This window comes from Microtus oregoni, unplaced genomic scaffold, assembly GCF_018167655.1.
Source record: "Microtus oregoni isolate MIOR12 unplaced genomic scaffold, Mior012 000009F_ref0000495, whole genome shotgun sequence".
Classification (NCBI taxonomy): domain Eukaryota; kingdom Metazoa; phylum Chordata; class Mammalia; order Rodentia; family Cricetidae; genus Microtus; species Microtus oregoni.
In genome coordinates, this window is record NW_024543068.1 from 20,327,378 (window position 1) to 20,341,460 (window position 14,083).

The 14,083-nt window shown below is 47.1% G+C and overlaps 1 protein-coding gene across 1 annotated transcript in view; it reads right to left on the reverse strand.

The window, feature by feature from the left end:
- LOC121452291 (protein farnesyltransferase subunit beta) overlaps positions 1–14,083 on the reverse strand; it is a 66,182-nt gene that overhangs the window by 26,904 nt on the left and 25,195 nt on the right. Inside the window, exons 3-6 of the mRNA XM_041658334.1 lie at positions 13,808–13,880; positions 12,366–12,457; positions 3,307–3,453; positions 3,128–3,211 (exon numbers count right to left, since the gene is read on the reverse strand). Coding sequence (XP_041514268.1) covers positions 3,128–3,211; positions 3,307–3,453; positions 12,366–12,457; positions 13,808–13,880 — 396 coding nt within the window. The remainder of the gene's footprint in view (positions 1–3,127; positions 3,212–3,306; positions 3,454–12,365; positions 12,458–13,807; positions 13,881–14,083) is intronic.

Genomic DNA, 14,083 nt, shown 5'->3' on the forward strand with positions numbered 1-14,083 from the left:
ATTATCATCCGCCTGGATCAACCTTCTGTTTGTCTCCCTCCTTCCAGCTCAGAAACCAGAGGACATTGCTAAAACACTGTAACCCATTCACGGCACCCAGAGAACTAGCACAGCACAAATCAGGTCATATCACCGCCCACTGAAAACCCATCAGAATGTGTTTGCCAGCCTCTGTAATGAGCCTGTCCCTCCAGCTCTTTGTTCCCACTGGTGCCCCCAGGCTTCCTACAGCTCAGTAGCATCCAACCAACTTCTCATCCCTTGAACACATCCTGCTCCATCACCTGCTGTCTCTCCTCTATCCCCAGAGAACACTATGAATCTTACAGTTAATTCAGAAAATGAATAAATCACGACTCCTTTCTTGTTTTTCGAGACGGTTTCTCTGTGTAGTTCTGGCTGTCCTGGAACTCACTCTGTAGACCGGGCTGGCCTTGAACTCACAGAGATCCACTTGTCTCTGCCTCCGGAGTGCTGGGATTAAAGGCGTGTGCCACCACCGCCAGGCTATAGTTTGTTTTCCCAGTACTGGGGTGGAATCCAGTGTCTCAATGCCTTGTAGTTTGACTAGGAATGCTGCCCACCTCCCCCCCCCCCCCCAGACTAATGTGTTTGAATACTTGGTCTATTGGGAGTGGCACTATTAGGAGGTGTGGCCTTGTTGGAGTAGGTGTGGCTCTGTCCCTTGAATGTGGACGTTCTGTGTATGCTACCATGCCCAACTCCAATCTATTATTTATTTATGGTTTTTCAAGGCAGGGTTTCTCTGCATACCCCCGACTATCCTGGAACTCACTCTATAGGCCAGGCTGGCCTCTGCCTCCCGAGTGTTGTGATTAAAGGCACACACCACCACATCCGGCTCAATTAATAATTAAAAACTAAACTGCCTTGCGAGCTGCCACTACTCTCTAACAGCAGCGTGGCCTCTAGCGAAGCTCTGGCCTCATGTTAAGGCAGGCAGGAAAGTCTCTATACCTTGTTCAGGCAGCAGACCGACAGCAAGTTAGGTACCCAGGACACAGCTGACAACTGAAGCCACTCAAAAGAGTGTGCCCTCTCCTGGAGGGGTGACAAAGTCCCACCATTATAGCCTGGTACTACACACTTGATAAATTAGATGCTACTGAGCTTATCCTCAAGGGCTCCTCTCAGGTCCGGGTGCAGAAGCTTCTCAGGACGTCAGCACAGACCTGCGTTTCCGGAGCTCAGTGGCTAGTGCCTTGTAGGAGGCAAATGAGGCCTATTTGGTTGGCCTACTTTCTTTCTTTTTTATAAAAATGATTTATTTATTTCTATTTTATGGGCATTGGCGTTTTGCCTGCATGTACGTCTGTGTGAGGGGGTTGGATCCCCTGGAGGTGGAGTTACACACAGCTGTGAGCCTCCATGTGGGTGCTGGGAATTAAACCCAGGTCCTCTGGAAGAGCAGCAGGTGTTCTTAGCCACTGAGCCATCTCTCCAGTCCCTGGTTGGCCAACTTTCTTTAAAATTATTAAAAGTTATCATCATCATGTGTCTTTGTCAGGGGGGTATGCACCTACTAGAACACATGTGTAGTCATGGGGCATCTGTGTGGTCTGTTCACTCCTTCGTCCAGGAACCCAACTTAGGGCCTTTACCTGTGAGCAATCGCACTGGTTCCTGGTTGGCTTTTCTGAAGACACCATGCTAACCATGCAAAAAGCGGAACAGTTATACCCAAAGCTACACAGCTAGCACACCACTGTGAAGAACGCACTCAGGAATCCACTACGAGGTCAGACACTTGTGGGAGGCAGGCAGATCTCTATGAGTTCAAGGCTAGACTGGTCTACATAACGAGTTCAGGTCAGCCAGGGCCACACAGGGAGACCCTGTGACAAAATAACACACACACACACACACACACACACGCACGCACACACATGCACACGAACGATAGCTGTATCATTCTGATATAAAAGCTTCACCTCCTCCCAAAAAATGTATTCTTCCCACACTAAATTATATACAATCCCAATGCATTTGAGAAATTACTTATTCCGTAAACTTTACATGCCTCGTGGATGGACTGTCCACAGGACAGGAAGCTACTTGCTAGTATAATAAATATATTTATTTTTTCCATTTTTTTCTTTTTAAATTCAGACAGAGTCACATAGCCTAGGGTAGCCTTGAACTCATGATATAGCCAAGGATGACCTTGAACTTGTGATCCTCCTGCCTCCACCTCCCAAGAGCTAAGATCATGATCACAGACCACACCTGGCCAGATATGTTTCTTGAGTAAAATACTAGGTTTGAGCCAGCGGGTACCAATCAGTTGGTTCAAGTCCACTACACTGCAGTCTCTGGCCCACAAGGCACTCTGCACCCCACAGAGGAACTCTCTCTCTCATGTGCCTTGGGTATTCAGGACCCTCAGGATTTCATCAGATGCAACCAGGAAGTATTTACAGAGTCCATTCTAGGGTTGCTTCTCCAAGAGAGGGGAAAGATTGCATTACTTACAATTAATTACTTGCAATTACTTACATTAAACTATTTTACACCTAACAAATGTATTTTGTATCTAAAGCATTTGATTTTGTTTTTATCCAACTCAGATTTTGACTTTTACATAAAAGAAGCTAAGATAATGATACTGGAGGACCTTAGTGCCATATTAGCAAAGACCATGACTGTACCAGGGGCACACCATTTACACACCAGTCTATGGGACAAAGCAGAAGTTTGCCATGTTACTCTAGTTCAGCTGCTCTAAGAACAGGCACATTCCAGAAGCTGTGGATACAAAGGTACATTCTAGAAGCCGTGCATGCAAAGGTACATTCTAGAAGCTGTGAATGCAAAGGTACATTCTAGGAGCCATGGATGCAAAGGTACATTCTAGAAACCGTGGATGCAAAGGTACATGCTAGATGCTGTGGATGCAAAGGTACATTCTAGAAGCCGTGGATGCAAAGGTATATTCTAGAAGTCATGCATGCAAAGGTATATTCTAGAAGCCGTGGATGCAAAGGTACATTCTAGAAGTCGTGCATGCAAAGGTACATTCTAGAAGCCGTGCATGCAAAGGTACATTCTAGATGTTGTGCGTGCAAAGGTACATTCTAGAAGCCATGGATGCAACTGTGCTACTCACCTCACGTCCACCTCACCTCCAACGTGCATGAGGAAAGAGCCATCGGGTTGCTTCAGAGAGTATAAATACTGAAGAAGCTTCTCTCTGAGAACAGTCGGGAGGGCAGAAGAAAATGACAGTCAGTGCAGTAGAGTAGGGGGAGCCCTCCTGCGTCTCCACCACCGCTCCTGCAGCTTTACCTGTTAATGACGTTGTAGGCTTCCTCCGTGCCAATGATGCACAGCGCATTGACAGCTGCATACGTGGGTGCAAGGTGTGGGTACTGCCCAGGGCCCCCTCCAAAGCCACCTTCTGGACTTTGACACAGCTCCAGGAACTGACACACGCTAGGTACATGGGCAAGAGGAAAGACAAAGTTAGATAGCATTAATTTCCAAACATCAAGTTCCTTTGAGAGTCCAACCTTTTCTAATCATCCACCTACCCTCAAAGGGGCAAAAGTCCCCTTTGCCACTTGACTACAACTAACCAAAGACTCAGCTCTTTACCCAGCTATTCTAGTTTTGTGTCCATTCCTTTGTTCGAGCATGAGGCTGAAGGAAACATTTCATAGACCAGGGGGTGAGTTTCATGCTTTTTTAAATTATTTTTAAAGATTTATTTATTAGCTGGGTAGTGGTGACACACCCCTTTAATCCCAGCACTGAGAAGGCAGAGGCAGGAGGATCTCTGTGAGCTTGAGGCCAGCCTGGTCTATAGAGTGAGTGCCAGGACAGTCTTCAAAGCTACATAAAAAAGCCCTGTCTCGAAAAACCAAAAAGAAAAGAAAAAAAAAGATTTATTTACTATATGTTCAGTGCTCTGTATCACACATATGCCTGCATGCCAGAAGAGGACACCAGACTTCATTATTGATGGTTGTGAGCCACCATGTGGTTGCTGGGAATTGAACTCACAACCTCTGAGCTCTTAACCTCGGAGCCATCTCTCCAGCCTTAGTCTCATGCTTCTGGACCAAACCTTTCCCTTTATTGTTCACTAAACTTGTCACCCCAGATCTGTAGCACTGCAGCTGCTCTTCTGAGGACCTCTGGATTCTGCCTCTAGCTCAGGGCGCAACTGCTGGTTCCATGCTGGTCATGGGTCTACATACAGTTGCCATGCATTTCCTGGGCCCATGAACACACGCCCTCACTCACTGTCACCGGAGCCTTCACAGGCAACATCTTTCTGCTCCCATCACCCGGAAGAAGCCAGTTTTGAGTGCGGTCCGCTCTATGTTAGGAAGATGGGAGAGCAGAAGGCTCAAGAGGGCACTGTTGTGGTTTAAATGAGAATGCGCCCCATCACCCGTAGGCTCACTTAGTTGAATATTTGCTTCCCATCTGGTGGTGCTGTTTGTGGAACCTTTAGGCTGTGAAACCTCACAGAAGCTGGGAGTCGGGTGGGCCTTGAACCAGGCGTACTTCCTGTGCATTCTCTTGCTTTCTGAGTGCACACATAGAGCCAGCGTCCTGCTCTTGTCGCGATGTCTTCCCTGCCATGATGAACTACACCCCTGGACCCGTAAGCCCAAACCAACCCTTTCCCCAAGATGCTTTTTTTTTTTTAAATTCTCTTATTTTATTTTTGCCACTGAGGCATTTTACTAATACTTATGTTTTGCATCGCTAGACAAAGAATCCCAGTGTTTTTCCTCCTGTGTGCTCTTGTCTAGCTTCTTCATGGCCCATGATGCCAACTGAGGTTGTCACTACAACAAAACCAAAATTGATGGGACTGCCCTGCCATTTCTCTAGGTCTTTGAACTGCACATTAAATCTGGGCTGATCACACCACACTTCAACCTCCTCGTGAGACAACAGTGATTTTTCTCCCAGCTATGTGATAAGCTGGTGTAGGAGGTCCTTCTGTCTTTATGTTGCTTTCATTGGTTAATAAAGAAACTGCTTTGGGCCGCACATGCTATGATTGCAGGTGTGAGCCATCGTGCACAGCTCCTCCTGATTCCAGGCTTTCCATTACGTTGGCAGGCACAGCAGCAGAACGTGATGACTAGCCGCCTCTGTCTTCACGGGCTAAGACAATATGCATTTACTTCTGCTTACACCTAAGATTTTATGGTAGGCAGCACAAGAATTGAAACTATAGTTTATCATCAGAGAAGGAAGAAATTTTGGAGCACATTTTTTAAGAAAAGTTTTCATAAGTTGAGCTTGCTCTTTATAGATTTTCCAACCCTGGATCAATTCTTATGGAATATCCAGAAATAAACAGCTAATAGCAACTCCTAACATAGGCTAGCCGCCAAATGGAAGCTTTCCGTACACAAAAAGGGTTTAACTAATGTGAAACTCAGCAGGTGGGCAGGAGAGATGGCTCAGTGGGTAAGGGCACTTATTTCTCTTGCAGAGGATCCGGGTTTGATCCCAAGCACCTACAAGGCAGTTCACAACCATCTATAACTAAGTTCAAAGGCATCTGATGTTCTTTTCTGGCCTCCGCGGGCACCAGGCGGACACATGGTGCACAGACATACATGTAAGCAAAACAGTCATATACATAAAATAAAAATGAATCTGAGAAAAAAAAAACTCAACAGCCTGGAGCTTGAAATACACGCTGCTCAGTGACAGAGCATACACACACGGCCCTGAGTTCAATCCCAGCATCTTGCCCCAGCCTTCCAAGGGCTGGGATTACACGTGTGTCCCTCTATACCGAGCTGCCATAAGCTTGAGGCCAGGCTGAACTATGTAGAAAATTCAGGCTAGCCTGAGCTACAGAGTAAGACCTTCAAAACCAAACAAAAACCATCCTGAAGAGTCACCTACTACCCATTTCCTCCCAGCTCCGAAGACAGACTACTGTAACGGAATGTAACGCTCCTGACACAGCAGCCTGTGGTCCCGAGTGAGCGCGGATCTGAATGTTCCAGACACCTTGCTGTCATGGCTCCATGCCAAACCCCCTCAGCTGACTGCCATGAGGCTGAGTGAGGGAACTGGGGGTGGGGCTCCCTTGTGGCTCTCCCTCCCCTACTACAGAACATTCTGACCCCGAGGCTTTCCAACTTGCACCCTAAGGAACAGACACACTGACTGTGAAACGACAAGCTGTCATTAGCAGACTTCTCAAGCAACTTTAAGAACCAAAATGTTAATGATATTGGGACAGCTCAGAAAGGCGCAAAACACTAGAAAGACAAAAATTCACTGGCTAATAAAACATGGCAACCAGGAAGCATTAGTGCAAACAATAACAATAACAATGACAAGGATTCACAAATAAATAAATAAATAAATAAATAAATAAATAAATAAGCATTCCTTCAGACACCACAAGGGTGGGTTCCAGGTCAGGGCTGTTTAGGTGGAGCTCTGCAGCCCCGTTTACAAACCAATGACCAGCAAAGGGGAAAACCCTCTTTGACATCAACGGACTGATCGAGACCTGGGTTTACCAGAGGCCAGGTGACGCGGATACCCACGGACACCACGCACCGTTCATCTTTGCTGCACAATTAGAAGTACTTTGGGGGATATTTTTTAAAACCCAACAACCGAGTCAAACCTAACACCAACTAAACCAGCATCACTGAGGGCAGATGGCGGTGGCAGGTCTGTCACACTCTGTGACTCCACTGCTCACCCCAGCACCGTTACTTCTTAGACTCGGTGTCTTACTTTGGTTTAGTTTTGTTTTGCTGGGATTTGTTTGTTTGTTTTTCTTTTCTGTTTGTTTCTGTTTTTTAATTTTTGTGACAAGGTCTCATCATGTAGCTCCAGAGGGCCTATATCTCACTATGTAGACCAGGTAGGCCTTGAACGCACAGAGATCAGCTGGCCTCTGCCTTCTGAGTGTTGGGAACATCGGCGCACACTACCATGTGCAGCTTAGTTTTGTTTTGTTTAAAGGGTCTCTCTCTGTAGCAAAGGCTGGCCTGCAACTCACTACATAGGCCAAGTTTGCCTTGAACTCGCAGCAATTCTCCTGCTTCCATCTGCTAAGTAGTGGAATTACCAGGAATGAACCATCACGTTCAGCTGTTTTTACTTCTAAGCAGTGCCTGGGTGATGCTGGCCTGAGGACCACTCTGTGGAGATCAATAAAACACATCTGTCCTGTCCAACAAGCAACCCTAGTCACAGGGGGCAACTTCAATTTTAATTCAGATTAATTAAATCAAATGCTCAGTGACTGTGCTTAGCTGGTGGTGACCAAGTTGGGTCACACATCCGCCACAGAGCCCGTCCATTATTGTGGGGCGTTCTATCAAGCACTGCTTCTCCGACATTCAACCATTACAGAGAATGAAAAACTTATAAGAGAATCAAGTTCAAGGGAAGAATATTCTGGCCTTAGTTTTTCAAATTTAATCTCATTTATTATTATGTAAGTATGTGTGTGTGATGGGGTGCCAGACACGCGGAAGGCAGAGGATAGTTTTGTGTAATTGATTCAATCCTTCCAACTTTATAGGATTCCCAGGGATCAAGTTCTGGACATCAGGCTTTTGCGCTAAGCACGTTACCTGCTGAACTCTCTGACGGGCACTACTGTCGGCCTCATAAATCGGTCCTCTTAGACTTGTAGTAATGGTTGGACTAATCTATTTTTTTCTTTTTTAAAAAATATTTATTTATTTACTTATTACGTATACAATATTCTGTCTGTGTGTATGTCTGCAGGCCAGAAGAGGGCACCAGACCTCATTACAGATGGTTGTGAGCCACCATGTGGTTGCCGGGAATTGAACTCAGGACCTTTGGAAGAGCAGGCAATGCTCTTAACTGCTGAGCCATCTCTCCAGCCCTGGTTGAACTAATCTAGAGTCAGAAGAAAACTCACCCGTGGGGACAAAGGATTCAAAAATTTGTAAATAAGCAAAGAATGTAAAACAACAGAAAAGCAAATCAGAGACCAAAAAAATAAAATAAATGAAGCAGGTTCAACCAGCAAATGTCACACTGGGGTCAGTATTACAGGGGAGGGAAGCATAGAAACACGAGATCAGAAATGAAGGGGAACACAGCAGGGAAGGAAGCAGCCATTAGGGCCTGTGAGATACAATTAATCAACAACAAAGTATCTTGTCGAAGGTGTCAACTCAGCATTGCCAAGTACCGCATCTGCTCCAAGCCTCCGTTTTCCAACCAAGAGTAGTTCAGATTATACTTGTAAAAATAGCTAAGTATTAAAAAAAAGAAAATATGAAGCCAGAAAGGGAACAGACTAACAAAGGATTAATATTATGGACAGACATCAAGGAGGATGCCCAGGTACATACTTCATGCATTCAAAAGGCACTATACAAACTCCAGTATATCACAAAAAGTGAGGCTTGTCCGGAGTAAGAACAACTTAGCTTAGACTTTAAAACCATTTCTGGTCTGGGGGTGTGTGGCCTGGTGGTACTGCCGGCCCAGCTAAGCACAAGGTACAATCTCCAGCACCCAAAACAAACAAGTAAAACTAATGAAACGGGACGAACCCCAGCACCAGAATAGGTTGCCGCAGAGACCACAGGCAAGTTACACGGCCAGCTGTAGCAGGAAACAGGAGAGCGGCCACCATCGACAGGATGGCTCAGGAGGGTAGGAGCAGTGGCCACCATCGACAGGATGGCTCAGGAGGGTAGGAGCAGCGGCCACCGTCGACAGGATGGCTCAGGAGGGTAGGAGCAGCGGCCACCGTCGACAGGATGGCTCAGTAGAGGCAGCTAATGCTCCCGAGAGGCAACACAACGGAAGGGGCACTGCCCCGGCTGTGGAGTCCAACGGCGAACAAGGAAGATAAACACCGTTTCTTGTTGGTTCCAGGAGGCTAGAGCTACCCGGAATCTTTGCTAAGCATACCCATCTAGATGGCAGCCATTTGGGAAGCATGGTCAAGTTTAAAGTGAGTTATGTAGAACAGGGTTTCTCTACACTGGCAGGACTGGCCTGGACAGTTTGCTGTTTCGAGTCTTATGCCTACAAAGGTATTGACTGGCCTCCCTGACCTGTACCCACTAGATACCAGCAGAACCTGTCCAGAAAAGCACCCGGAGCGTCATCATGTCACTTAGATTTTAACTTTAAACTTGAAAGGAGGGGCTGGGGTTGTAGCTCCCTTGGTAGAGTGACCGCTTAGCCCTGGATTCCAATCCGAGCAGCATATCCCTTGCTTTTGAAAGGGAAAGGAGGACAGATCGGAAGTTCTGGTCATCCTCTCAGACAATATTTCTTGTAGCCCAGTTTGGCCTCAGACTCAATATGTAGCCAAGGATAATCTTAATTGTTTGTTTGTTTGTTTGTTTGTTGAGACAGGGTTTCTCTGTGTAGCCCTTGCTGTCCTGGAATTTACATTGCAGGCCAGACTGGCCTCAAAGTCACAGAGCCCGCCTACCTCTGCCTCCCGAGTGCTGAGATTAAAGGCGTGCACCACCACGTCCAGTCTATGCAATACTAGGGACCGAACATCGAACTTCCTGCATGCTAGGCAAGTGCTCCATCAGTCGCGCTACATCCTGGACCTAGAAGCCAGACTTCAACGATACAGTGGGCTCCCTGTGATTTTCATCTGGCTCTGTGTGTTCCATTAAAGTAGCTGTTAATAACCAAGACTGGGGAGCACAGTAAAGTACTTCCTTCAATGCTAAAATCGTTAAGTCAGGCAAGTGTTCCGCTCCAAAATAATTCTTCATTTATTTTATGTCAGCATACAGATAAATTCATGTACAACCTCCAAATCCCCACCTCTGAATTCATTATTCTCCAAACAGCTAATACCTGCAGTAATAAAGGCCTGGCCTCGCTAGCCTCTGTCAGCCGGCACGGAAGTTGACAAAGTGCTTCTGTCCACTAGAGGGAACCCGACTTATACTATTTCCTAAACAAACAAACCAGAGAGAGGACAAACTAGGATTAAAGATGAGAGGAACTCTGCACATGTGCAGGCTGTGTACGTGCTGAATGCAGGTGGCAGTGGGATGAGGGCAGGTAAACAGTAGAGCTGCAGAGCTGGCTCTCTGCCGCCAAGGTCACCTTAATATGTGGAGGAAGGAAAAATAGGACACATTTTATTCCAAGAGGTCCCTTTCCTTGTGCAAAATAAATGAATGGAGGCTACAAATCCGATAGGGAGTAAGGGAGGGGTGTGCAGGAGAAGACACAGCAGGGTGGGGGAGGGAAAATAATGCGATTATATTTAACTTAAAACTTAAAAATTATTTCAAACAATAAAAATTTTAAGCAAGGCAGTGGTGGCACATGCCTTTAATGCCAGCACTTGGGAAACAGAGGCGGGTGGACCTCAGTGAGTTCAAGGGGTCTCACTCACACAGCCCTGGCTAGCCTCAGACTCTAGGCAGGCCTCCTACTTCATCCTTCCGAATGCTGGGATTACAGGTGTGTATCACTACACCTGGCCTCCCCTCTATGCTCCTGGTCTATAGAAGCTGAATCTTTTTATTTTTAATGGTCTGTTTTCCTATCATATCCCTTTACATATGTATTCTTATATGCAAATATACACAAATATAAAGACACTTTAAATGGCTGAATATTTCATTGTATGTACTATGTTACAATCAATCCACTTAAACTCTTAAGTAAATTTTAAAGCATCTCTTACTACTGATGCTGTTCAGTGGGACACACCCTTTAATGATGCCCCTCTTCCCATCGGGTTCTCTCCTTCTGCCATGTGTGTCCAGGTCAGGCTCGGGTCATCACACATGGAGGCAGGTGCCTGCTAAGCTGTCTCCCACGTCCCTTTCTTCTTATCTGGTATTGTGACACTGACTTCCCCAGATCACCCACACTGATAAAAAGCTGACAGTGACCTGAGCCGTCTGCTGCAGGAACCCCGTCTGGTCTCTGTGGCCTCCCCTTCCAGGCCTCCATGCCTGTCTCGCTGAGTCCTCCTTCCCCCTCCCTGCTCTCATATGCCTTCTTCCTATTCCAGCATACATCCTGACAGTGTGGGTGTCGGGTGGGGGGCTCCCCAAACAACTCTCAGCCCCCAACTGGTATTTCAAAAACACATGGGCCTTTATTTTGACAATTAAACTCCTGTTGCTGCAGGAACTGCGTCCAACTCCACTTCCAGGGCTGGAGGCAAGCGGCTTGCTGCAATGTTTGGATTATAAGAACAATGCATATTTTCCGTCCGCCTCAGAAACGAATTCTAAGGGTTAATGGCTTAATTCTTTATTATCTCCTCCATCCACATTCATCACAAGACACCCTTCCCAGGACGGCAAGAATGAGAGGTTATTGTTAAAGAGAATGAATGAGACAATGTAAGTTCTGTTCCTCTGACCTGACAGCGTGACCAAGGCAGGGGCTCTGGGACTAGGCAGGGCTCGAGCAAGCCTCCACCAGTCTTGGGACAGCTGCCATCCTCTGCTGTGCAGAAACAAACCTGGCTTGGGATCCTTGCATCCCCAACTCCTCACCCTTGGGAGTACAAGGGAGTGGAGGCACACAAGTCAAAAAGACATGCTCTCAGTAAACCCCTCAGGTTCAATCCCTGGACGTCCTTTCCCATCCCGGGTAGTCCCAAGGTTGGCGGCATGATTGGTTTTGATATAATTGTGACGAGCGTGAAGTGCCACCTCGCAAACGTCATTCGTGCCAGCAGTCTGGGACCATCTAAGATGCTCACGTGTCTAGTCACCGTCAGAGATCTATGAAAACTGTGAGTCATGGCATCGGCACACCAAGGCTGTAACCTCCAGTCCCGTGGCGAGCTGGTCTGCCCCGCACATTACACCGCCACGGAGGTGTTTAAGGAAGGCAAGAATATTTTGATTCACAGAGGGTACACGCTTTCCATAGCAGCTATGAAACATTTACATTTCATCACTACTATCAGAGATGATGGTGAAGACTCTTCTCAAAGATCAGAGCCAGGGAACACAGAAGGCAGAGGCAAGTGGATCATGGTGAGATCGCAGTCAGCCTGGTCTATATAGCAAGTTCTACGATAGGCAGAATTACACAGAAACACTTTCTTTAAAAAGAGAGAGAGGGAGAGAGAGAGAGAAAGAGAGAGAGAGAGAGAGAGAGAGAGAGAGAGAGAGAGAAACAGAGCTCTCCTTTGGAAGTTCAAAGAGTTGTTCCACCCACAGCCCACAACAGGCTTCTGAGTGGAGGAGTTTCCGGAAGTTGCTGGAGGTTAAGGGAAGGGCAAGGGTTTCTTTGTAACACTCTTTCCTCTCTATTACAACAAATAAAACGGAAACAAAGGGAATTTCAAATTCAAGATGTGATTCCAGAGAATGCCCCAGGTTCCCCCGAGCCAGACTCACTCTGCGGCCACTATTTGAGGGATGGGTTCATCTAGGAGTTCCAAGCTGTGCAGGATCCAGTAGCAGAGCCAGGGGCGGCTGGCATCCAGACACTGGGAAGGACGAGAAGAAAACACACCCTTTACTCAATCATTCCAAGATCCTGTGCACAAGGCTACATCTGTCTTAGTCCCCAAAGCCTATAAAGGGGAGGAGGCATCCTTGCTTGGATGGCAATCAGTAAATGAAGGATGCTTTGCTTTGTGGCCTTAGCCAGGAGGTGGCATGTCCATCCGTGACAAAAGGGCAGTAGGAAGCAAGCCTTAAACCCAAGGGGTCCCTTCCCTGCAGGTGTCCAAGCAAGTCTGAGCCGAGAACTTACACACCAGGAAGGTAAATCCTCCTGTTTTTCCAGTGCAGACCCAAGGAAACACAATCTTGAATTCAGTCATTTACAGAATCAGCAAATATTTGGTATCTGCTTGTGCCAAGCATCATAGTCCCCGGGGGCATGGAAATAATGGAAACTGGCTCTGGGTCTTGGGGTGCTCAGGATGTAGAACACGGGTATGCCTATCTTAGAGAAAGAAGCAGCAGACACATAGCTGCCCCATGTCTTTCCGGAACAAGGTGAACGTGTGTACGTACATACATGTTAACTGCTGCCGTGCACAGAAATAGCACTGAGTACCTGGAGGAGGCTGACTGTGGATGGGGACTGGGCAAAGGCTTCTGAAGGTGACATGTAGATAGACCTTGATCCTAACTCGAGTCAGACATGGCTGCTGAGCACCCCACGCTGGACAGTGCAGGTGGTAGGTACCATTTACCAATTCTACTTAAAGTAAACAAGGTCTAGGGATACCAATATTTTTAATGTCACAGTGGGGGTGTAGGCTGTTACTCAGGTTGCCTATGAGACCTGGAAAACCCACAAAAAAATCAAATATAGAACATTGAAATAAAAGCCAGTTCAAAGCAGAGCTACCGTTTGTGAAGGGAGGCAGGGACATGGGAGCCTGCCTGTTATAGTCTTTTCTTCTCCTATCACAAAGCTGAGGTTCTTCCCTGAATCTCACGGCTCTTAGACTCGGGCTTTAAGAGTCACTCTGTGTTTAGTGTCTTCTGGAATCCAAGTACTGGTCCTCGGGCCAGGACAGACACTGGATCAGCCTTACAGGGCCACGGTGTGGGGATGACGGGAACTGAGTTAACCGAGATGTGAAGGGAGCCAGCGGAAAGCACACCACGATCCAGGGGGACCCACCAGCTCTAGGGGCCACCAAGGAGGGAGGAGACTTTATTTAGCCCCTGTCAAAAGTAGCGTCCCAGCTCTGAAAAGCAGCCTGTTTCCTGCCAGAGCCACGTGGTTCATCTGCAACAGGTGAAAACCAACAGCCTTCTGTGTTCAAATAAGGGGTATGCCCAGGGCTTGACAGAAAGTTCCCCGGCAACATTTTTACCTCATAGGCATCTGTCAGCTGTCGAAGGCCTCTTTTCAGATAATGGAAGTGCTTCTCCCTCTGCAAAATGAGCCTGGAAAGACAAAGAGCCTGTAAGTCCTCCTACCAGCTCACGCTCCCACCACACACGTGCACACACGCACGCACGCACGCACCCCACAGTCACTAACTGGATGCCTGGTGACTTCAGTGCGTACCAAAGACAACTACAGCAGGGAGAACAGGCACACCTCTGAGTTCTCTGGAGTGCCTGCACACTGTCCTGGCAGATGTGCG